The following is a 23,352-nucleotide window of genomic DNA, read 5'->3' on the forward strand; positions in this document are numbered from 1 at the left end:
TCTGATGCGAGATTCCAATGCACAAAAAATTCACTTGTCTTCTTGGTCGTTTAGGGCTAAGAGAAACAAAGAATTCCTTCATAAACTTTTCTCAAAGAAGTTCGATGAGGAGCAGTTCCATTTTGTCGGAACACGGAATCTGTGGCCACAAAAAGATCCCATTCGAAGTACATGATATCCTAACTCGTCATATTGCGGTATCGTATAAGATCCGAAGATCTTAACTCTCTGTTATCTCTAATTCCCCCTTGTAGAGACAGAGTATAGCCTTTTACTGCGTTCTTTGATAGCAGATATATACCTAGGATCATTCCCTCTGAAAGTGAAGAAAGAACTTCGCTATGTGGTTCACAGAGGTATCGGAAGAGGACAGTTTCCTCATTTCCATCTAGCACGATCTGCAGCAATTCTATGTCTTAGCCGTGACTATTGTCATTTACCTTGAAAAATCCTCTCATTCATGTCCACTTCTGGTCAGTCTACACGCGGACAGACTCAGAGTGGAGAGGTTTTTCAGGTCTATTTATAATAGATTCTGATAGAATATCCAGATACTCTTGGAAAAGCCTTACGAAACATGCTGTGAGAAGAACGTGACTTCTGTGAATCCAACCTCTCTAAGGCCAAAATGAGGCATTCATCCTCTCTTCCTTTGACGCCCATTTATCTTAATATCTTTAGAATTTATACTAGGGGAGGGGAAAAAAGACTAAAGTTTATTCCCTTCTTTAAATTAATGTCGTATATTGCTACCTCTCTTGGTTCGAGGAAAAGGAAGCAGTCTATAGGAAGCCTGTTCGTCTTCTACCTTGCAAAGAGATCTATGAAGAAGACTTTCCGCAGGTTCTCAAAACTCTTTTCAATAAATGTTAGACATACGTTAACAGTTATTATCTTCGATCGAGAAGGTTCTCACGGACATGCAAAATCTTGCATCGAACCTCTTAAGGATCGTTACGTTCCGTGTCTGTTCCCAAATAGGTCTCTTTTGTTAACGCGAACAGGGGTGAAAAAAGAGATTCTCGATGCTCTTTGCAATATGAGAGAGTCGTGGGAATTGGCCTAAGTGATTAAAATAAATCATTTCATCATTCCTTTGTAAGCGACCCCTTTCCGATTAAATGGGTAACGAAATCCGGAACGAATCTTGCCGTTACCGAGCCTCCGAGAGGCTACTGGTTTGTTTGTTTGTTTGTATGGTGTTTTTACGTGACTTCCGAACCACGTCGAGAGTGAACTTCTATCACCAGAAATCCACATCTCTCACTCCTCAATGGAATGGCCGAGAATCGAACAGCGACCACGAGGTGAGAAGCAAACACCAAACCAACCACTACTGGACTCTTAGGTTAATAACTCGCTAAAACGAGAAAAATATCTTGGATGGTGCTTCTGGCGCATTGCGCCAGGCTGGCGCTTCTGGCGCAATTTGCGCCCAGGCTGGCGCTTCTGACGCTTTGCGCCAGGCTGGCGCTTCCTTCTAGTTTCTTTTAAGGTTATGTGCCAGAACATCTGTGCCTTTATGGTACCCGACATCCTTCATGTGTTAATTCCGTTCTTAGTAGGAAAAAACTTTTATATACGTAGTATAGTCCATTCAGGGAAACACTTCTGCCACTAAGAGAATGTTTCCCATCCGACTCACCCATCTTCTCTTGAGCAATATCCGATTCTAAAAAGGTTGTGTGCGTTTCTCGAAAGGATGAGAGAATTATATTATATCGTGCTCTGCCGTATTAGAATCCTGTTTATATACTGTCACATGTGGTAAAACAGCATTAATCCTAGGAAACCTTTGTAAAGATACTAGGAATTCTGTAGTTAACCTCGGTCTGTGCATAAGACTTGACCATACCGTAGTCTTAAAAGTGAATTTCTTCTTTCTACCTATTCATCTTCTCACTAAGCATGTACTCTAATAAGCATGCTTTCGTAAGCATGAGAGCATCATATAATATAGAGTTACGCTGCGTTAGAATCCTTTAATAATGTTACCTACGGTAAACAGCATTGAAATGTTGTAATATCTTTCTTATTGAAAGCTTCTTAGCAAAAGGCAGACAATATTTTATTTATGTTTGCTTAACTATCCCCTCAATCGAGGCTAAAACCGCAATTGTAGGGGAGAGACACGGTTAGTTATTCCATCCCGCAGGAGAGAGACATGTAACCAACCACTCATGACCGCACCTACATGTTACTGCGTTGTCTCTAAGGCGCGATAGCAGTCTCCGTTAGCCGTCTGGCCTTACTCTTCCAGAGTTGCCAGCTACTCTATTAAATAAAGGAATCTTATAAAAATTATTATCGAACTCAAGAAGTTCTTATTAATGCATATTTAAGCGAAACAAGACTTCGATAAATCTAGAAGCTAAGTAGGTGTTGTCTTAACAATCCCTTTAAGCGTAGTCCTTCTAGGAAATTCCTGGAAGGATACTGGTAATGAGTTGCTCTGCAAAGAAGTAAAAAAAAAAAATCTACGGTATGTGTGATTTGCCGTATCGTATTCTCATACAGCAGATACTCTACTACCTTCTTTCCCTGCCGAGGCAGATAGAGAAAGGCAAAAAAGGTTTTTACGTCTTCGTTCTTTTCGTTATAGAACGATAGAAGAAAGAGTATATATATCTCCTTGAGGAAGGAAGTTAATCCAGGAACTCTTTAAATCTTCGTGATTTCCTCATAAATCGCCGAAGAGACAGAATTCCTGTTCATCTGTAGGGTTTACGGAAGGAAGTAGATATTTCCTATCCGCCATCATACCCAAACGTCGATGAGATTCTTATAAGAAAAACTCCCAAAGCTCTTGCCTCTTCATAACGAGGAAGAAGCATGAATGAAGGAGAGAGTCCGCATTGAGAGGAACTGCCAAACACAGGAGTCTTCTGAATAATGAAAAAAATGGCTTCTCTTAGTATCAGAATCCTTCTGACAAACGCGACGGCCGCCTGTGCGACATCTTGCACCTTTGCCAGGGGAAAGTTGCTCAAGTTAAAAACTCAAAGAGGAGCCTCGCGACTGACCTCTCTCTCATAAGAAGATTTGGAATATTCTGGCGCCTGGCTCCTTGCGCCTAGCGCCTGGATAGTTCCGCGCGCCTGGAATGTTCCGTACGCTAGAAAGGAGACTCGCTCCTGGAACGTTCCGCTTGCGTGGAAGGTCCCGTGCGCCCTGATATTCCGAGCGCCTACTAGACCCCTTTTAGAAAGAGCCTCTTGCCCGGAAACGTTCAATGAAAGGATCGTTCTGATTGCCACTGTACTATAAGGCTCCTTGCTCTAGCCGTCTGTTTTTCTGGCGCAATTTGCGCCAGGCTGGCGCTTCGTCTCTTTGAAGGCGCCTTGCGCCAAGAAAAATTTTCTAGAACGCGGCTCGCGTTTGGTTGTAGGAACGCGGCTCGCGCTAGTCTGTTTTCTGGAACGCGGCTCGCTGCTGGCTGTTGGAACGTGGCTCACGCTAGCTTGCTGGAACGCGGCTTCCTAAGTTCCTGGCTGGCTCTTGCTCAGTGTTCTCTTAGTTTTCAGAGAACGCGCTAGATCATCAAAACATATACATTCTTCGTCTTTTCGGATGTAAGATGAAGAGACGCACTTTTTTAAGGATGCCTTTTCAATGGCTATCCTTGGCAGTCTGGGACGCTCTACAGAACCTGCCGAGGGGACGCCTGACCGGTGGGGATTCTCTGAAACCTCCTTACGGCTTTCGACATTCCTTCTCCCCTGGGCTTGGGAGCTTGAAAGAGGCCTAGGCCTGAGAGCGAGACAGAGCCGATACAAAACGCACCCTCCACTGCAATGGGGAAACACCCTTAGTAATCACTTCTTACCTTTTAATAGCTCGCAGTTTTGAGCCACAATCCTTGTCTTCAAATTGCAATTATGAATTTGAAGTTTCTGCGAAGTAAGGTGATGAGGATGCAACACTACTAGTACTGTTAATACTCTAATTGCTCGTTAGTACGAGTTTCCAAAAAACTTTTAAAAGAAACGTATCTAGTTACATGCTTTACTGACTCCCTAAAGTAGGAAGTCAGTATATTTCCTCAATCAATTCTAACACTTATTACACGTATTAATGAATAAATATGATATTGTTAGAATACAATAAAGTTTTGTACATACTTACCTGGCAGATATATACTTAGCTATAGTCTCCGACGTTCCCGACAGAATTTCAAATCTCGCGGCACACGCGACAGGTAGGTCAGGTGGTCTACCTTACCCGCCGCTGGGTGGCTGGGATGTACGAACCACTCCCGTAAGCTTGTCAGATTTTTCTCTTCCACCGTCTCCTGAGGGAGGCTGGGTGGGCCATTAATCGTATATATCTGCCAGGTGGAAGTATGTACAAAACTTTATTGTAGTTTAACAATATCATTTTTGTACATGAAACTTCCCTGACAGATATATACTTAGCTGATTGGCACCTTGGTGGAGGGTAAGAGACAGCTCAATAATACAGGTAAGACGGGAAACAACTAATGTTGTAGGATATAAAAACCTTGGTTCTCACCTTTTCAGGATGAAGACTTCATAGATACTATCTCTGAGTCTGCATTGCCTGGAGAGCTACAGCTAGGACGTGACCTGATGCTGAAAGACTCTCGGATCTACCACTGGGATATGTGATCCCCTATTGTGGTAGAATCCAAGTCCGCTTACCTAACAGATCCTTACCACTACCTCTGCAAGGAGCCAAAACCCACCAGACCACCTAACCAAAATACAAACAAGGGTTAATATTACGACAAAAAGAGGTGCCTCCTGCAACCTCTTTCAGACAACCAAAAAACAACAATATAAAATATAGGGTAACATAAAAAATTTACACAGGATAAGTTTCAGCTCCCTGCCCCAGCACCGAATCCGCCGATACGAAAGGACCCAAGGCGAAGCATTTATCATATGTGATTTTTACATCACGTAGGTAGTGGTTTGCGAAAACCGATTGGCATCTAAAAACAAAAAGTCGCCTCCATCAAGTTCCGCACAGACATATTTTTTCTGAATGCAAGCGAAGTTGCGATGGCTCTCACCTCGTGAGCTTTCACTTTCAGTAGTCTAAAATGTTCTTCCTTACAGGCCACATGTGCCTCTGTAATAAGGCTTCTCAGAAAAAAGGAAAGAGCATTCTTCGACATGGGCCGAGTGGGGTCCTTTACGGAGCACCAAAGCACATCTTGATTAGCCTTAAGTTGTTTCCGTTCCTCTTAAGGAAATACTTCATAATTCTCATAGGGCAAAGAGTTCTTTCAGGCTCTTCCCCTACTAGAAAAAGATAAACTACGAACTTCAAAGCTCCTGGGCCAAGGGCGTGATGGGTTTTCATTCTTTGCAAGGAAACTTGGAAGAAACGAACACACCATAGAATCTTCCTTAAACCCTACATTGCCCTCAATAGCTTGGAGCTCACTCACTCTCTTAGCTGTAGCTAGGGCCAAAAGGAAGATAGCCTTCTTCGTCAGATCCTTGAAAGAGGCTAAGCCAGGAGGTTCGAATCTAGACGATCCAAGGAATTGTAGAACTACGTCTAGATTCCAGTTCGGTACTACATGAGGACGCTTAATGGTTTCAAATGATCTAATAAGATCATGCAGGTCCTTATCATCGGATATATTTAAGCCTCTATGCCGAAATACCGCCGACCAACATACTGCGGTATCCCTTAATAGTTGACACAACCAGATGACATTCTTCTTTGAGGACAAATAAGGAAATCCGCAATTTGGGTCACAGAGGTCTGGAAGAGGAAATGTTCTTCCTCTTGCACCAACGTCTTGAAGACATCCCACTTTGACTGGTATACACGCAAGTGGAAGGTCTCCTCGCTCTTGCGATTGCTTTAGCAGCTGTTGCTGAAAAGCCTTTCGCTCTGACCAAACTTTGGACAGTCTGAAACCAGTTCAGACTGAGAGCGAGGAGATTTTTGTGGTACCTGTCGAAGTGGGGTTGTCTGAGTAGATCGCTCCTTAGCGGGAGCGATCTTGGAAGGTCCACCAACCATTCCAGATACCTCTGTGAACCATTCTTGGGCCGGCCAAAAGGGAGCGATTAAGGTCATTCTCGTTGAATCGGACTCTACGAACTTCTTGATGGTTAGCCCCAGGATCTTGAAGGGGGGAAACGCGTAGACGTCGAGTCCGTTCCAGTCTAGAAGAAGAGCATCTATTGCTAATGCCTCTGGATCCGATATCGGAGAGCAGTAAGGATCCACCTCTTGTTCATTGACGTGGCAAAGAGGTCTATGTGTGGCCTGCCCCATAACTTCCACAGGCTCTGGCATACATCCAGATGAAGGGTCCACTCTGTGGGAAGGACCTGATCTTTCCTGCTGAGGAGATCTGCTCTTACATTCCTTTCTCCCTGCACGAACCTGGTGAGAAGCTTGATTCCTCTTTCTTCTGCCCACAGAAGAAGGTCTCTTGCTGTCTCGTACAGGGAGAAGGAATGCATCCCCCCTGTTTCCTGATATATGCCAGAGCTGTAGTGTTGTCCGCGTTGACCTGCACTACCGATCTTCTGACTTTGGGCTCGAAAGCCTTCAGAGCCAACCACACAGCCATCAACTCCTTTCTGTTGATGTGCCAGGCTACCTGGTCCCCCACCCAGGTACCTGACACTTCGCTGGTTCCCAGAGTTGCACCCCACCCCGTGTCCGACGCGTCGGAGAACAACACCAGGTTTGGGGGTCTGTGATTGAAGAGACAGTCCCTTCGCAAAGAGGTTGGGATCTGTCCACCATAAGAGATGTTTCTTGATGTCCTGGGATAACGACAGGGAGAACGTCAAAATCCTGAGAACGACGACTCCAATTCCGATGAAGAAAGAATTGGAGCGGTCTCAGGTGCAACCTTCCTAGGGAAACGAATTGCTCCAGCGAGGAGAGCGTCCCCAGCAGACTCATCCACTCCCTCACTGTGCATACTTCTTTCCCTAAGAAGGTTGTTACTCTCTCGAATCCTCGGGCTATCCTTTCCTGCGAGGGAAAAGCCCAAAAACTCAGAGAGTTCATCTGTATCCCGAGATACACACACTCTTGCTCGGGAATTAGTGACGACTTCTTGAAATGACGAGAAGTCCCAAAGCCTTCGTCAATTCTAAAGTTACTTGTAAGTCCTTCAAACAACGATCTTCTGAATTGGCCCTTATTAGCCAATCGTCGAGGTACATGGATATCCTCACCCCTTTCAAATGAAGCCATTGAGCCAAATTCCTCAAAATTCCCCGTGAACACTTGAGGGGCCGTCGAGAGGCCGAAACACAGAGCCCTGAACTGAAAAATTTTCCCCCCCATCATGAATCTGAGAAACTTCCTCGAGGAAGGATGGATCGGTACGTGGAAGTAAGCGTCCTGTAAATCCAAGGAAACCATCCAGTCCCCTGGACGAAGTGCTGCCAGCACTGATGAAGGCGTTTCCATCGTGAACTTCTTCTTTTCTACGAAGAAGTTCAGGGCGCTTACATCCAACACCGGTCTCCATCCCCCTGAGGACTTCGGAACTAGGAAAAGGCGGTTGTAGAAGCCCGATGAATGATGGTCTGTCACTAGTTCGATAGCCCCCTTCTCCAGCATCTGATCTACTGCTAGATGGAGAGCTTGATTCATGATGGGGTCTCTGTACCTGGCCGTCAGTTCCCTTGGGATGGTCGTCAAGGGAGGTCTTTCGACGAAAGGGTCCAAGGATCCGCCCCTTTTTGGGCCCAGACTTCTGCAAACTCTAAGAGTCTGGCGCCCACCGTTGTTTGAAGGACTTGCAAGTTATTTGGGGGCTTTAACAGACTTGGCGAAAGTCTTACCCCTTCTTGAAGGTCTACGACCTCTAAACGTAGAGGCTCTTGATGAAGACGCCCCTCGAAAGGGTTCTCGAACACTTGCTTTTTCCTTCTTAGCCTTGGTAGGGAAGGAAGGGCGAGGTTTTCTTGCCGACTGTGCCAAAAGGTCCTGGGTGGCTTTGGCCGACAGTGATCTTGAAATGTCCTGCACTCGATGTTTAGGGAAACAACTGAGCAGACAGAGGAGCAAACAGCAAAGAAGACCTCTGGGCATGGGAGACAGATTTCGTTAAGAAGGAACAATAAACCGACCTCATCTTCACGATCCCGGCCCCATACAGGGAGGCGATTTCACTCGCTCCGTCTCTTACCGACTTGTCCATACAAGACAAAACACACATAAGATCTTCTGGCGAAACTGACTCTGGCACTTCAATTTTCTTGGCTAGGACTCCCAACGACCAATCAAGGAAGTTAAATACTTCTAGCACTCTAAAACATGCCTTTGAGCATGTGATCCAATTCATTCATTGCCCAAGTCGTCTTAGCAGAGTTAAGGGCAGTTCTCCTTGTCGAATCTACCAGCGCCGAAAAATCCGAATCAGCCGAAGACGGTAGACCCAATCCTAAGGACTCTCCTGTTTCATACCAGAAACCAGCGCGTCCTGATAAACTTCGAAGGAGGAAAAGCGAACATCGTTTTCCCCGCTTCTTCTTGGAAGCCATCCACCAGGAACCAAAACTCCTCAGTGCCTTCTTCATAGAAAGAGTTTGGCTTCATCCTCACACAAGAAGAACTCTTCGCTGTCTTCGCCGTTGAAAAAAGTGAGTGAGGAGAAGGAGGAGCCGTAGGAGAAAGGAATCCCCAAAAACTTGCACAGTAGCTCTGTAAGCTTCTTGTAAGAAGACACAGCAGCAGAAGTGTTCGGTTCCTCATCCGAACCTTCTAGGACGTCTTGTCGAGGCGAGCGCGGAAGATCCTTAGGTGACGAAGATCCTAGGAGAAGGATCTAGTAGGAGTTGAGCGAGAGGTTGGAGAACGCCCTCTCTTAGAAGAGTTCACATCCACTGGAGAATGAAGAGAAGATCTGGGATGTCTACGATGAGACTCCCTCTTCGAGGTAGACGGAATCTCAGCCGAAGGAGAGGTAGGGCTCCTACTCCGAGAATCCTCGGAAATATCCACAGGGCGCTTACGAGGAGGCGAGCGCCTACTATACTCTTTGCGCCTATCCCGAGGCGAGAGCGGCTGCCAGGAGAAGAGCGCCTATTGAGAGCAGAGCGCTTGCGCGGCTCTCCATACCTGTCCAGTTGCGTACGATCAACGGAAGTTCGACTGGAAGGCGAAATGTGCCTACTAGGAGAAGGCTGCTTGCGAGACTCTTGACGTCTAACAAGAGGGTAACATTCAGGAGAAGGGCGCTTCAAAGCTAATGAGCGCCTACTTGGAGAAGGGCGCTTCCGAGATTCCTGTTGTCTACCAAGAGACAAAACGGTCAGGAGAAGTGCGCCTATAAGCGGGAGAGCGCCATACACGGAGAAGGGCGCTTGAAAGACTCTTGTTGTCTGCCCCGAGGAGAATAATCAGGAGTATGACGCCTTAAAAGAGGACGAGCGCCTACTAGGAGATCGATGTGCAGTAGGCTCTTGGCGCCTACCTTGCGGGGAGCGGCTAACAGCAGGCCGTCTATCATGCACCCGACTCCTACCAGACTCTTGATGCCTGTCAGGAGAGAAGTCACGATCCGACACTCGAGGAGAGTGACATCTGGACGAAGAACGCCTACTTGCATAAGGGCGCCTTCTAGAATCTTGAGGCTGCTGAGGAGAAGTCTCACGCGAGGGAGTTGAAGAAATAGCGTGATGAGCAGGTGCAGTGCGCTTACCGGAAGCGGGAATCCAATCTGGAGAAAAAACTTCTTTCTCCATAGAGCGTCCTACCGATGTTTGGCGCCTTGAAGTCGAAAGAGAGCCAGGCGAGCGAGGGCGCTCACGCGAGCCCCTACCTTCATACGAAACCTCCCCATATGAAGGAGAACGCCTAAAACGAGGAGAACGACTCCTCTGAAGAGCGGCGTACCCCCCCTAGATTCTTCTTGATCGGAAGAGAAAACGTCCTTCTTTTCCTACGTGATCTAAACTGCTAGAGAGTCTGCTAGCGCCGTGATCTGAGCTTGAAGTCCCGCGAGTACTCTCGTAGGCGAATCTTGCTGTTCTTCCTCGGAAGCAGGCGCCGAGCACGGAGCGCGAGAAGAAGAACGATCACAGGATTTCTTGTGTTTCTTCGCCTCCACCGACGATTCTTCCGGGAAACACCTCCGGACTAGAAGCCAAAGACTGCAGGGAGCCTTCCAAGCCCTCTTCAACGGGCGCGACGCATCCGGGGAGTTCCAACCTCTTTTCGGAGAGGGAGACGACGAAGAGGAGAAGCATTGGCGTAGTAGCTCCTTCTTGTAGCGATCCGAGGCAGCCTGGGAGCGTACTTCAGGATCTGCCGAGGGGACGCCTGACCGGTGGGGGTTCTCCCTAGCCCTCTTGCGGCTTTGTCGGACTATTCCTACTCCACTGGAACTGGGAGTCTGGAAGAGGTCTAGGCCTAGAGGCACTAAGGAGCCGGTCAGACGCACCCTCCACAACACTGGGGACACTGCACTGATCACTAACACTCTCCTTACCTTCCAACTGACGAATCTTCTGATCCATAGAACGAATCGTGGCTCTCAGAGCTGCCGCCTCCGAAGGCGAATCTTCGGCTTCGGTGCGGGGAGCAGGGGCTGCAACTTGGGAAGAAGGTTCTAATTCTACGTTAGTATTAGGATCCACATCCAACTCACTCATTCTAGATCTACTAGAACTTCTAGAGGAAGCCTTACGCACTCTATCACGTTCAACTTCCTAACGTAAGAAGAGAGAGCCTTATATTCTTCTTCATTCAATCCCTTACATTCACTACAAGGTTAGCAAAAAGAACATTCATTCCCCCTGCATTTCATGCAAACCTTGTGGGGGTCTACCGAAGCTTTCGGCAACCTCACCTTACATCCTTCATTCACGCAAACCCTAAACAAAACCGAAGTTTTAACTACCGAATCTAGATCAGACATCGTTAAAGAAAATCAAACTCAAAATCAAAAACCGGTCCACAATCAGCGTATGCCAAGCCAAACAAAGCGAATACGTCACACCAAAAGAAGTCCAAATTAACTCCAGGCAAGCGAGAATCGAAAAACTATCGAGAGGAACCGACAACAGTTGTTATCGTTCCCGCGACAGAGAAAAATCTGACAAGCTTACGGGAGTGGTTCGTACATCCGCCACCCAGCGGCGGGGGTAAGGTAGACCACCTGACCTACCTGTCGCGTGTGCCGCGAGATTTGAAATTCTGTCGGGAACGTCGGAGACTATAGCTAAGTATATATCTGTCAGGGAAGTTCATGTACAAAAATTAATATTTCACTTTCTTGCAAACTATGTGAGTGTCTACCGAAAATTTCGGTAGTTACACTTTCATATATTCTTCGAAATTTTCGAAGCCAAATTCATTAAAAAGTTAATAAAAGAGTATGCCGAACCAAAGACCCAGTACTTCCCTGCAAAAGACAGCCCAGAAGATCGATGGCGATGAAAAACGAAAATCAAGTCAGGAGGTAGCAACAACATATGTTGACACTACCGCGACAGAGAAAATCTGGTTCTAGAACGGGAATGGTTCCTATTCCTGCCACCCAGCGCAGGGGGTAGATCACCTGACCTACCTGCAGCATGTGCCGCGAAATTCGAATTTTTTGTCGGACGTCAGAGACATAAGCTAAGTATATATCTGCCGGGGAAGTTGCATGTACAAAACATAATTTTAGACACCAAATGCTCTAAAAACTAAAAAAAATTGTGGAAGTATCAATTTGCAAAATTCACATGGTAGCTGTATTAAATTAAACCAAGATAATTGTAATAAATATTCTACTTAGTGTATCCAATTATACTACATGTATATTGTAATCATAATACATACTATTGTATTACAGAATATGAACATTATGATAATGCATCATTTACATACTAGTTCATGTAATGTTTAAATTCTCAAAATCATCAGTGGATCTGGATACTGTCAACATTCTTACTGCCATTAGTTGCCTAACCCCTTACCCCTACTAGACGAACCTAAGATATCTTGGGATCAGTGTTCTAAAAATTTTGGTCTTACCATGAGATATCTTGTAAAAAAAGTTAAATAGTAATACATATAGGAATAATATGAGATGTCTCGTGATCCACAGTGTTGTTTTAAGGCTTATTTGAAATATCTCAATCTACGCCATGCACTTGGCAGTGGTACTTGCTGCTGGAATTCATGAGTTATTGAGAATGACTTTTTTGTATTTTCGTGTTGACTACGTGTCACCAGTAGCACTTTGATGGTCATCCTGGTCGACTGTTTACTTATGTTTTTGCTTCTTTTCACCTGTTTTTAGGTAAGTTTGGTTGTTTTATTTGTCATCCTAAACTGTTTTATTATGTTTATTTATTATTGATTTATTACATAGCTGTTGTCTTTTGTTAGCTAATTCCTTGATTATTTTGTGATACTTCAAGTAACCGGTGATCTTGAGAGCTCTTTCTTTTCTTTTATATCTTCTTTTCACCTGTTTTTTTTGGTAAGTTTGGTTCTTTTATTTGTCATCTTAGACTGTTTATATGTTATATTATTGATTTATTACGCTGATATCGTGTCTTTTGTTAGGCTTGATCGTTTTGCGATACATCAAGCATCATTTTTTTCTTTTATGCCAAGTACATACAATAACTAGCTCTCCAGTGGTGACTTTGAGAATCTCTTTGGTCTATTTCTTCTTTTCTTTTGCTTTTTAGTCAATGCCTATTTTCAAAATTACTAAAACTAAGCATACGAGATATCTCGTGATAGGCCAAAATAGGTATAATTTGTACGAGATAACTCGTTAATGACCATAATAAGGTCTCAAATTGAGTTTCTAAAAATCACTAATTTACATACAATAACCATAATTTTATGATGAAATTAAGAAGTATTGTGTTTAAACAAATTATATTTTCAATTAATTATATAAAATAATGGGAATCGTTTTGACACATTACATGAAAAAAAATAGGTCCTTTAGGGGGTTAATGAGGCATAGTTCCAAAACACATTTTTCTTCAAAATTAAAAAAGTTGGATTTAAAAAAGCACCTTTATATAACAGTAAATTTTCAATGAAGTAAACTTTAATTATGAACCACAATATTTTTTTGGAAATAAAATGCGCTAGTATAATTACGGAGTAAGCTTCAGTTACAAAATCAGAAATGATATAGCAAAAATGTACTTCATTTAAACAACAAATACTATAAAACCTAATGATAAAGTCAAAAGAATGTTCATATTTATTCATATTTATTCACTCATTAAATAATCTGAGGTAAAAAGATGAGTAAGGGACTACACTGTTAATCCTTACCCCCAGAATGGGCAAACTTAAAGGTTGGCCAGTTTAACAAAAAACACATCAGTGGAAAGAGGAAGATACGCAAATGCACTACGTGTAAGAAAACAATTCTAAGCATTTTTCTGTCCCTTCAACAGGAAGTTGAAAATGAATATTTAAAACCCATGAGTATGGCCTCTTTTCCAAGAGACACTTAAAAATATGCTAATTTTACCAACTTGCACATGTTTCTTTCTGATTATTTATTCTAGTTTGTAAAATCATAATTACAGTTCACACAATAAAAGATAAGAACTAAAATCATTGTCAAATTTTGAGTATGTTTACTTGCAGTCCCTGGTTATCGGCTGACTCGGTTATCGGCGATACAGTTTTATGGGGCTTGTCTAGCGCCATAATGGGCCAAGTTCCGGTTATTGACACCATAAGGTGCCAATAATAGAGTTATGGTGCCAAAACACACCTAACAGAGGTGCCATCATGGTGCTTATGGTACCAATAACTGGTTATCGACAACCTAAGTCCCATTATGGCACCATAAATAGCCAAGTTACGGTCAATGGCAGTTTTCGCTTATCGGCACAACCCCCCGGGAATGGAAAGCCCGCCAAAAACCAGGGACAGCCTTTATTGTAAAATATTTACGAGATTTACTGAGAGGGGGAGATGAAGTACCTTTTTGTGAGATATATATGTTTTTTCTCACGTTTCTTTGCAAAATTACAATTATAGCTGATATACAATCATAAAAGATAAGAATTAAAACCAACAGCAATCCTAGGTATATTCATGAGCGAATAGATAAAAAAACATTATGGGATTTAGAGGGGCAGTACATTCCTCTTTCAAGTCTCAAGGCACACTACTCCAACTCTGTCCTGTACTGAGCTACTTAAGTCCTTTGTGACCCACTGACGTGAGATGAACATCTTTCCTACTAAATTCCTCCAAAAGCATAGTAGCATAATATTAACATACTGATAAGAGTTAGCCGGTGTTGGCTAAAAACCTGTATAGTTCCTCACATGATCATGTTGGTCCAGTGAGGGTTAAACCAGTTGCGATAAAGTTAACTTAGCCTTCTGAGAGTTGAGCTGACATTTTGGAAAAAATATGTACAGTCAAAAGCATAAAAACAATTAAACTGAGAAACAAAGTTGCTACAATACCTAGTACGGTATATTAAGTCTTTCATTCCCTTGAATTCATATCTGGAATGGTCTTACTGGCAGCATCACTGATGCTGATACTACTACCAAGTTTAAGAGGAGCTTTAACACTCCTTAGATTTCATGACATGAAGCTGCTTTCCTGTGTACTACTACTTTTACCCTTTTTAGTTTTCTGTTACAGAAAACGATTGAGATGGATTTTTCTGTCCATCCACACTTTCTCCATCCGCCCTTAGATTAAAAACTACTAAGGCTGGAGGGTTGCAAATTGGTATGTTTGGACCATCCACCCTCCAATCATCATACATACCAAATTGCAGCCCTTTAGCCCCAGTATTGTTTATTTTTATTTTATTTAAGGTTAAAGTCAGACATGATCATACATCTGACACAGCTAGGTACAAACTACACAGGCCACCACCAGGCCATGGCTTAAGGTTTCATGGGCCTTGGCTGAGTGTTTCATACAGCATGGTTCTGGATTTGCAACTTCACCTATTTGCAGATTTTTTTGTGGAACATATATCCACATTATTTGCAGAAAATTCATCTGTTCACAGAATTTTTCCAGAGAGAAATATTCAATAATCAATGTATATTTTCATATTAATATTATTTTCATGAATAAATACATTTTTCATGATAAGACTTAAAATAGTCAGGTAATATAAGCATTTTTAGAGGTTTTCTTGGTGTCTGAGCTATCAAAATACAGAGTTTATAAGCATTTTAAGAAGGGGTGGGGGTTACCACCATTCACAGATTTTAGCTATCCATGAGGGAGTTGTGGTCCTTACCCCTCTCCCCTCCCCTGCGAATCCCAGGGGTCTACAGTGCACAGAAAACTTGATTGTTTCTTCAGTGCAATCTTTCTTATTTGTCTATTATTTATTTCTACTTTTCATAAACATGTCTGTGCAATTTATTATGTATCTGACTGCTTTGCAAGTCTTTAATAGTTACGTTTATAATAAAAGTGTTTTGGACTTGCAGATTTGAATTACCAATGAAATTTTCATCAATAATTACAGGTACTCCTCATTTAACAACAGTGCTCCGTTCCAGCGACCACATCGTTAAACAAATTTGTCATTAAACACATTATTCTCTTTATTTCAACTAATAGCATTAATTTTCAGTCATTATACACAGAACTAGTTTCCGACATACAACGATTTTTCTTAATTTTATTACTCATATATTTCAACTTCATCATTTTACAACTTCATAATATACAATTTTCTTTAAAATAGTGTACTTTTATTTTAAAAATTTAGCCTACATTCCCAAGTTAGCCAACTAGTAAGTCAATACAATACTAAACTTTCCTTGGAATCTGCACATTATTTAGCAGTGACTTTCAATTCTAAATTTGTTATTTCATAATTATTGCTATTAGTTTCTTCGTCATTTATGTTTATTGTAAAGGATAGTGAGATGAAAAAAATAATTAATGAATTCCAGCGATCACAGGGCATTTGAATGTCGCCGTCAAAACGTAAACAAAGCATAATACCCTCTATTGAGGAAAGTGAACACTAAACTCTTCGCTAATGGGATAAGCATTTTCTAGCGTTGATAAAGATTTTAGCTTGCACTTTTTACCTCCAGTATCATCTGATCTCATGGGTGACATATTGAATAAGTGTGTAAATACACAGTTGTATTAAAAAAAAAACTGTACAAATTTTTCAAACATACTAAGTGTAAGAAATTCGTGCATGCCAAATGTCTCATTGTTTTGATTGAAAGGATTGACTTGGTAGAGACTTCTAAAGTGGAACATTTAAAAAAATATATTTATTTTCAAGTTAATATAAAAAAAGATATTTGACTTCACACATTTTTTTTCATTACTAAGAATTCACACATTTTCTTTCATTACTAAGAATTATTCTCACAAAAACAAAGGCAATATGGCATAATTTCTGCTGTCTTGAAGTTGTAAACAATATGTGGTGCCACCTGTTAGGCCGCGCAACAAACTAATGGCGGCTGAACCACAGGAGTTCCCAGACCATGGAATGCTGGCTTTAAGAGGTCAACTGCATAGCTTTTTCTTTACAAATTATATCAAAGCCTTATTCAGTTGTTTTAGCCATAGATTTTAAGGTTTTCAAAAACCTAGGCTAGGCTAGATTATTGGCACTGAACAGCCTTTCTCTTGGCCACCATTGGTAATGCTTTTATTTTCATTTTTTTTCTTCATCTTGTCGTAACTCAGAGATGTTGTAAAACAAGTACGTTGTTAATTGAGGAGTACTTGTGTATCAAATATTTTTAAGCTTTGGGGCCTTATACTCCAATTCACAGAGGACTTGCGTATGGTAGAAATGTTAAGAGCACCAAAAGATTTTAAGAGGCCAAAAATGGATAAATTACACATACACAATAGCCTATTTTACAATAAAAATACAGAACAGGCAATCCCCGCCTATCAGTGGGGTGCTGACAAGCAAACACCGCCAATAACTGAAACTCAGCAATTTATGGCACTTATGGCGGCCGCCAAGTTTTGGTTAATTGCACCGATAACCAAAACTTGGCCCATTATGGTGCCATAAATAGCCAATTTTGTGATGCTAGACAAGCACCATAAAACCAGATTACCATTTAGCAACCGGGGACTGCCTGTACTGTAAACACTAATGAACTGGAAGTTAAAACCTAAAACACATAAAACAGTCACATACAGACACTCCCAAATAGAATACAGAGTCCACCTTGCTGTGGTAGAATGTCAGGCCTTTGGAGGAGAGGAACATTTCTGTTTCCTTGGTACCATACATAATTGTGAAGCTGTTATTAAGAGGTCAGTAAGAAAAATAGAAATAAAATCCTTGATGAAGTAAAAGATAATCCCAACAGTGGACAAGCTTAAATATGTAACATACATGGATGGCCTGGAATCTCTACAACAACCGAGACATATGCACTTTCAAAGAAAATGCGTGATAATACTAAGGTTCATGGATGGATCCAATTTCAAATGAGAGTTGCTAGAGATCTCCAGAGAATGGAAAAAACTTGATATTTAAAAGATTCAGATGATTTGGGCATATAATGACTAAGTGAATAAGTGACAGCACAAAGAATAGGAACCACCTGGACAAATACAGTAAGAATATGAAGAGGGCCACAGAGAAAGAGAACAAATGAAGACCTGGAGCAGATGGGAATTTAGGAAGAATGAGTGTGAGACAAAGAGGATGGGAAGAATTCATGTCAAAAACTTAAATGATTACATTAATGATGAATAATATCATACTTTGAAGTCATGTCACATTACACGCATTGTTCAATCAAAGAAATAACATTGTGCAAAAATATTACTATATCATAATACTTGAGTATTACATATCAACATTATAAATGCTAAACAACATACTGTACCTGTCTATTTTCAAGTCTAGACTGTTGGTTGTTACTGTCTACTGTATCAGGAGGTACTCTTGACAGCAATGAGGGTAAGAGGGGATCAGCCACTGAATTCCGAAGATCAAATTCGGACTTGCCCAGCTTCCTCTCGGAGTATCTGACAAATGTGAATGGCGGCTACTACTTAGTTATGCTGTAAAAAAAGGAGAAGACCTATGTCTAAAAATTACATGTTTTCAGTACACTAATAAATATATAACTAAATGAAAAAATACATTAATCATGATAATCTGCATTTTCAATAAATACCGAAACCTGAAACCTTTATATGTATAGGAATACCTTCCTTGAATACAACCCAAGAGCCATTTCTGCTCCTCACTCAAAAAAGACACATCCCAAATGCAACTCCTGAAGGTGCACCTGCAGGAGGACAAACCTCCACAGGTCCACAGGCAGCCCCAACAGAAGAAAACGTACCTCGAAGAAAGACACAATGGAGGAGGAAACAGGAGAAGCACCAGCAGGAAGACAAGGCCCTACAGGAGAAAGATGCCCTGGACAAAGGACAATAGGAAGCAGAAGCTATCACTGCCAGGAGACAGCACCTACAGCCCCAGTGCCAGTCGCCTTAACAGAGCTTCCCTGGCCTCTCAGGTAAATCAGCCAATCAGAGGCCAGCATTCTGAACACTAAACAGACCCTATTTTTCATTGGCTTATGAACTCAGCCAATCAGAGGCCATCATTCTGAGCACTACCCAGACCCTAATTTTCATTGGCCCCCTACCTAACTGACCCTATTTTTCATTGGCTCCCACACGCAGTCATCAATCCTGGAGCCCGGCATAAAAGTCAGCATCACACACAATAAGAAGTCATTCCAACACAGACTCTCAAGGGAATCAGACCTCACACAATATTCCTAGGAGGAATGAAACGTCAGGAGAAAAACCAGAAATGGCAGAGGAAGTAGAAGAGGAATTAGGACATCTAATCTTCAGCCTTCCAAGTGAAGAAACAGACAACATCAGACAATTAAAAAAGGTTACTTTAAGCCGAATACCATTGTAGCAGCAATTAAATTCAATAAAATGATAACAATAATAATAATAATAATAAACTCAACGCCGGAAATATGATAAAAGCCATAAACACATGGGCAGTGCCAGTAATCAGATACAGCGCAGGAATAGTGGAATGGACGAAGGCAGAACTTTGCAGCATAGACCAGAAAACGAGGAAACATATGACAATACACAAAGCACTACACCCAAGAGCAAATACCGACAGACTATACATAACACGAAAGGAAGGAGGGAGGGGACTAATTAAAGCATAGAGGACTGCGTCAACATCGAGAACAGAGCACTGGGGCAATATATGAAAGACCAGTGAAGACGAGTGGCTCAAGAGTGCATGGAAAGATGGACTGATAAAAGTAGATGAAGACCCAGAAATATACAGAGACAGGAGAAAGACAAGCAGAGCAGAGGAATGGCATAACAAACCAATGCACGGACAATACATGAGACAGACTAAAGAACTAGCCAGCGATGACACGTGGCAATGGCTACTGAGGGGAGAGCTAAAGAAGGAAACTGAAGGAATGATAACAGCGGCACAAGATCAGGCCCTAAGAACCAGATATGTCCAAAGAACGATAGATGGAAATAACATCTCTCCCATATGTAGGAAGTGCAATACAAAAAATTAAACCATAAACCACATAGCAAGCGAATGTCCGGCACTTGCACAGAACCAGTACAAAAAGAGGCATGATTCAGTAACAAAAGCCCTCCACTGGAGCCTGTGCAAGAAACACCAGCTACCTTGCAGTAATAAGTGGTACGAACACCAACCTGAAGGAGTGATAGAAAACAATCAGGCAAGATCCTCAGGCACTTATGGTAATCAGAAACAGATAAGGTGATACATGCAAATAGACCAGACGTGACGTTGATTGACAAAATAAAGAAGAAAGTATCACTCATTGTTATTGCAAATACCATGGGACACCAGAGTTGAAGAGAACACAAGGCACGATCCCAAGATCCCTGAAAAGGAATCTGGAAAAACTAGAGGCTGAAGTAGCTCCAGGACTCATGCAGAAGAGTGATCCTAGAAACGGTGCACATAGTAAGAAAAGTGATGGACTCCTAAGGAGGTAGGATGCCCAACTCCCGGAAACCCACATTATAAATACCTCCCAGTCGAATTAGAGGACTGTGATAGAGCAAAAAAAAAAAAAATAATAATAATAATAATAATAATAACAATAATAATAATAATGAACTTTGACTTCAAGGCCTATTCTTTAGTTAAAAGCTATAATATTAATAATAATGAACTTTGACTTCAAGGCCTATTCTTTAGTTAAAAGCTAACTCACATGTAATGTGCAATATCAATAATATCTACCGAAACCAAGACAGGCATTGAAAACCGAGCATAGTGTATTCTCCTGAAAATACATCTTGCACCATACACCATGCACCAATGTATATGATGAAAATGATAATCTTATAATAAACTAAGGTTTTACATATACGTACAGTAGTACTTCAGACTCTGAACATAATCTGTTCAAGAAGGATGTTTGAAATATGATTTGCTCAAAATATGAAACAAATATCCCCATATAAAATAAAGGGAATCAGGATAATTCTTTCCAGCCAAGCCAAAAAGTCCCCCTTTTCACTTTTTTTTATTAAAAATGTGTTCAAAAGTTAAATTAAGAGTGTAAAGTGATTATTATTATTTATAGGGGTTAGTTTTTTCCACCGACCTCTGAGTCTCAAGTAGACTCTTCTCGGGCTGGTTCAAAGTGATAAAAACAGTATGTATGTTATATGAAGAATAATTAAAAAAAAAAAATTTTCTGTGTACTACAATTTACGAACTGTTTGGTGAAAATGGTGCACGGCCAGCTGGGGGATGGAGGGAGGAGAGACTGGAAGCCTTTGAGGAAACCGAAATGGTTGCAGAAGGCAAAAGTTGATAACGAAATCAATTTTATTCACATTCTAAAAGGATAATCAAAGGAATCAATAGTGTGTATGTCCTATTGTGACTGTGAGAGAGAAAGTGCGAGAGTAATCAGCGTGTATGAATACTGACGTGCTTACCATTGGATCTTAAGTGCACGAAAGAGACTAATTATACCACAATACATCAACTTACTGTTGGCAAATTGCAAAATTTAAAATACACATGAGGAATTTGCAAACAAGTAAGTAATAAGTAAAGAATGCAAGAAAAGGAGAGAGATTAAATAACTTTTCACAATTAAGCCATTAAAAAAACAATCAAAGGCATGCAGAAGCTGAATGCGGCATCAGTGCGTTTATTATCGAGCTGCGTTACTTTTACAGTGGCATAAACTGTAAAAAGCAATTGTCACTAGATAAGTAATTTACCCTAACAAAAAGAAGTGATCTAGGCAAATAGAGAGTAAGATCTGGTGGCAATAGGAGCTGTGTCAACAATAGGCACTCCGGCACCAATAGGCGCTTTGGCGCCAATAAGTGCTGTGTCATCATTGGGCGATCTGGTACCAATGGCTGCTTTCTAGTACCTGTAGACTGCTCAGAGAGCACTGGGAACTCGGACACTAATGGGAGCTCAGGAGTTGCGAGTGTACAGATGCAAGGTGAGTACTTGCTACCTCAGACATCTCAGGTGCTAAGGAACAACCATGATCCACAAGGAGCACATGAGAAAAATCCTGTGTCAATGTATGCTTGGAAACCTTCCTGGGAACAGAGGCTCAAACAGGAATGTCAGCCGGGCACTCAATAGATGATTTCCTTGAGGAGGAGGAGGAAGAGTGATTCCGAGAGGAAGAACACTTAGACAACAAAAGTTGGCCTTCTAACACTGGATTCTCCTGGGAGAAATGTTCGCAACTATCCCAAAAACTCCACGAAGGGCACTGATCTTGCAATGGTTCACTGAACCTTTTAGAAGGCACTGGAGAATGAGAATCACCCCTTGCTTGTCTTTTCAGAGGATGAGATTCGTCAGCAAAGTCCCACTGGCACCTGGGGCTAGATTCTGCCTAACTAAACAAACTAGATGAAAGACGTGACTGAACAGTTTCCTAGCCTAATCTTTCCTATACACAATAATCATCCAAGTCCCACCTGTTCAATTTCCTCAGTTCCATTAAAATCCAGCTTGAGACTTTGAACATCACTACAACAAGACTTACAACCCATAAATTCCTATAAGACATAGAGCTATCTCCTACCATTCCAAAACACCCAATCCATGCTGCCTCTACTACCCCTATGTTTTGTTTACCTTTTGCACCCCACGCCACCACCATCTTGTCTTCTATCACGTCATAACATATCTTAAATATATTTCTGGGCTCAGTTCGTGTCGGCCTGTGAAATAATCATTAAGTTCATTATTTCTAGGTAAATAACCTAATAAATACCAGAGAAAAAAAAAAATAAATTCAAGAAGATGTCAGTATAACTGACTCGTTCACTCTATAAAAGAAGTGTCGGTATGGTAACAGGGGCGAGTGAGACCACTACCACGAACCACTTGCCATTTAGAACTTCCCACATCAAAATCCCCCACCTGAGAGAGCCGATCCCAAAGGATGATGCGCCCGCTACTACTACTAATACCCACGCCAAGCGGATGCAGCGCCTCTCGTGGCCATCCTTTTATTTTAGCTCATCGCAAACACACGCATTTTTTCTCACTTGTGTTGTGATCGCTTTTTTGGGATTTTACTTCAAGATGGAACGCGCTGCTATCGCCACGGCTAAGTTAAGTACCCGAAAGGTTAAGAATTTGTATTTTTGTCTTCCAGGGACCAGTATTTTCCGTTTTTTAGGTTACATACGGTCACCCGGTTGACTCGTGGCGGCCATGAGCCCGCCTCGTGTTGTTAAGATTTCCCAGTCTTCCATACTGGGATGTCTTTCTTCCTTTCATGGGTTCTTATTTGCGTTCATCTGCTTATTTACATCGTATTTTACAATTTAGGAATTCACAGCCCATACCTTTGTCACCCAGTTATCTCTTTGGTTTAGGTATTTAGGGCTATAATGTGCTTTCCCCTAGTACCAGTATCCCAGCTTTTGCTCTTCATCGGCTACGGCTGGCTCCGAGTAGTCGACTGGTCTTCGGATCGGTTCGCCTTCTCCTGGACTCCTGTCTCTCTCACTCGTGTGTTCCTTCCATTCTTTTACGATGTATTTATTTATTTAGTATTACATTATTCAGTGTTATTTTATTCTGTTAGGCTAGCTTTTAAGGCGCCCAGTACCTAGGCTTATCTTCCACCGTGTTCATTCACTCTTGGTACAGTTGGGTTCACGTGGTCACTAGCCTAGTGGTTGTGTTGCTTACCACCCCCTTGGTCCACCCTTGATCACGTGTCCCACACTGGGCGCCCTACCCTACTCCCTTCCCTCCCTTCCCGCGCGGTAAGGGGGGGGTCCTGGCCGGGCTCTCCTCGGTTGTCATGACAACCATTTGTCGCCTCCCTCCCTCTCTCCCCGAGGGGGCTTCTGGAAGGCCCGATCAGCTGGGAGTCTGTG

At 42.1% G+C, this 23,352-nt stretch overlaps 1 protein-coding gene across 1 annotated transcript in view; it reads left to right on the forward strand.

Annotated features, from left to right (window-relative positions):
• LOC135217546 (ankyrin repeat and SOCS box protein 12-like) overlaps nucleotides 1-13,436 on the forward strand; it is a 123,041-nt gene extending 109,605 nt beyond the window's left edge. Inside the window, exon 6 of the mRNA XM_064253514.1 lies at nucleotides 13,377-13,436. Coding sequence (XP_064109584.1) covers nucleotides 13,377-13,436 — 60 coding nt within the window. The remainder of the gene's footprint in view (nucleotides 1-13,376) is intronic.
• The last annotated feature ends 9,916 nt before the right edge of the window (nucleotides 13,437-23,352 follow it).

The sequence above is a fragment of the Macrobrachium nipponense genome, chromosome 7 (assembly GCF_015104395.2).
Source record: "Macrobrachium nipponense isolate FS-2020 chromosome 7, ASM1510439v2, whole genome shotgun sequence".
In the NCBI taxonomy this organism is placed as follows: domain Eukaryota; kingdom Metazoa; phylum Arthropoda; class Malacostraca; order Decapoda; family Palaemonidae; genus Macrobrachium; species Macrobrachium nipponense.